The sequence below is a fragment of the Microtus ochrogaster genome, chromosome 4 (assembly GCF_000317375.1).
Source record: "Microtus ochrogaster isolate Prairie Vole_2 chromosome 4, MicOch1.0, whole genome shotgun sequence".
Taxonomy (NCBI): Eukaryota; Metazoa; Chordata; class Mammalia; order Rodentia; family Cricetidae; genus Microtus; species Microtus ochrogaster.
The window spans coordinates 5,900,418-5,902,956 of record NC_022011.1 but is presented as its reverse complement, the minus strand read 5'-3'; the positions used below and the strand labels follow the sequence as shown (position 1 = coordinate 5,902,956).

Sequence of the window (2,539 nt, the reverse complement as noted above, 5' to 3'; positions counted from 1 at the left end):
CATACATATATGTAGTGTATATATGCATATTTATTCCTAAATATAACCTGCTTAGTCTGTATGCTATGTATGTATATATGTATGTATGTATATATGTATATGTGTGTGTGTGTGTGTGTGTGTGTGTATGATGTGGTTGGCCATTTAGTATTGGATAATCTATTGGGTGCACTTCCCTAGGGAAGACATTGTGTCCCACTCTGAGCATCCCTTAGTTGCCTGTAGTTCTTTGTGTAGGGCTGAGGCCTCACGGTCCTCACCTATCAACTTCAGGATGTCTACTGATGTTAACCTTATTCAGCTCATGTTCAGGCCTCAGTGTTGGTGAGACTTTGTGGGTGTGTCTTCTGATATTACTGGGAGACACAGGTGTCGATCACTGGACATCCCTTGGGATCAGCGTCTATCATTGTCCTCAGGTGTCTACAAAATGATGATATAATGAATTTAGAGGGTCTGAAGAGGATAAAGCTGATCATGCCTCCCATCTCTATGTCCGAGGACTGCCTGTATCTCAACATCTACACACCGGCGCATGCCCATGAGGGCTCTAACCTGCCTGTGAGAGTTGGTCCACGGTCAACTGGGTGGGAGTGGAGATTTCTTTCCTAGGAAAATGAGAAAGGACAAAATCAACCTGAGCCCTAGAGACCCAGGCAGGTGTCCGAGGGATGAACATTGAGACAAAGTCAAATTTCCAGCTTTGGGATATTGGTTGTGTCGATGAGATTTGGTGATTCTTTGGATTCATAATCAGGAAAAACTCTTAGGGAGACACCCTTTTCCACACTTTTGAGGAGCCTGAGAGTGACAGTGACATCACTCTAGACTTAAATCAGTTCATCTAAGCTGAGATTCCTGGTGCAGCAATGAGTCTTGAAAAAATGAGGATGAGACTGTGTTCCTCGCCTGTGGCCTGGGTCTAAGATGTTGGGGAGTCCTGGGTGTGTTTAGCTGCACACAGAAACTGTTAGGGAGCAGCCCCTAATCTAGAAGGCAGTCCCACTTGAGCTTGTTCCCGACAGAAGCCTCCTGGCATCTCTTCTGATTTTCCTAGGTGATGGTATGGATCCATGGTGGTGCACTGATTATAGGCATGGCTTCCTGGTATGATGGATCCAAACTGGCAGCCACTGAGGATGTGGTGGTGGTCACTATCCAGTACCGTCTGGGTGTCCTGGGCTTTTTCAGGTGAGCCTAGGACTGGGGTGGACAATGGTAGCTGAGAAGAACCTAGGCAACGTTTGATCCATGTCCCTCCCACTTGTCAGCACTGGAGACCAGCACGCCAGAGGCAACTGGGGCTTCTTAGACCAAGTGGCCGCCCTACGCTGGGTCCAGCAGAACATCGCCCACTTTGGAGGCAACCCTGACCAAGTCACCATCTTTGGCGAGTCAGCAGGTGGCACAAGTGTGTCTTTCCATGTTGTGTCCCCCATGTCCCGAGGACTCTTCCACAGAGCCATTATGCAGAGCGGGGTGGCCCTGCTGCCTCTCCTTATTTCTAACACTTCTGAGATCATCTTCACGGTAAGTGTTCTCCAACACCCCAGCCCTAGCTCTCTGCCTTATCCCTGAGGCTCTGGTACTCTGTACTCTGTTCAGTAAGGAAACAAAGACCATGGGAAATGGCTTCTTTCCAATAACTTCTAAGAGGCTCAAGGATTAAAATCTACTTTTATCTACTTTATACATGCTGAATACATTATGTGGCTAGCAAAGCTGCTCCCAGAAGCTTTCGTCTTCAGCATAAGCAATCGTGCATGATTTGGGGACATGATTCAGTGGGTGAGAGAGCCTGCTTTGCCAGTGTGAGGAGCTGAATTCAAATCCCCAGAAACCACATAAGGCTAGATGTGATAGTATTTTTTTGCAATCCCAGTGATCCTATGGTGAGGTTGGTGGCAGAGATGGGAGTGCTCTGCATTGCTGTAGGAAGCAGCAAACAAGAGACCCTGTCTCAAACAAGGAGGAAGATACCCAATGCTATCCAGGCTTGTCCTCTAACTTTCACAGGCAAACTGTGGCACACAATACACGTTGTCACATAGGAACACACACAAAAAAACCCCACAAAAACCTGCAGATAGAATGATCTCCTTCTTACCTGTCAACTCTAAGCAACTGGAAAATAGGAACAATTTTACACCATGCTGTAATCCATGCAAAACACACAATATGATGTAATATTTAAGGACAGTGGTACCCACTTGGGACTGCTTAGATACTGCTCCCTGTCAGGGAGGATGAGCCAACTCAGATCTTCTCCCATTACAGATGGTGGCAAAGCTATCTGGTTGTGCAACTTCAAACTCAAAGGCCCTGGTGCACTGTCTTCGAGACAAAAGTGAAGCAGAAATTCTGGCAATTAACAAGGTTGGCACAATTGTGTGACTGCTAAGATAGGAGACAATCGGGTGTGTAACTCACTACTCTGGACAAACTACCCTTTCTGCTTGGCTTGGCACCTTTGTAGTCCTCTGTTCAAAATGAACACCTACATAAGCTAATTTACATGGAGGGAGTCTTCATGGGTGAG

General features: G+C 46.6%; 1 protein-coding gene across 1 annotated transcript in view; it reads left to right on the top strand.

Annotated features, from left to right (window-relative positions):
- Nucleotides 1–274: 274 nt before the first annotated feature.
- Nucleotides 275–2,539, top strand: part of LOC101996358 (acylcarnitine hydrolase-like) — a 4,352-nt gene continuing 2,087 nt past the window's right edge. The window contains exons 1-5 of the mRNA XM_005345517.2: nt 275–324; nt 420–561; nt 1,058–1,191; nt 1,272–1,530; nt 2,278–2,376. Of these exons, the coding sequence (XP_005345574.2) occupies nt 275–324; nt 420–561; nt 1,058–1,191; nt 1,272–1,530; nt 2,278–2,376 (684 nt within the window). The remainder of the gene's footprint in view (nt 325–419; nt 562–1,057; nt 1,192–1,271; nt 1,531–2,277; nt 2,377–2,539) is intronic.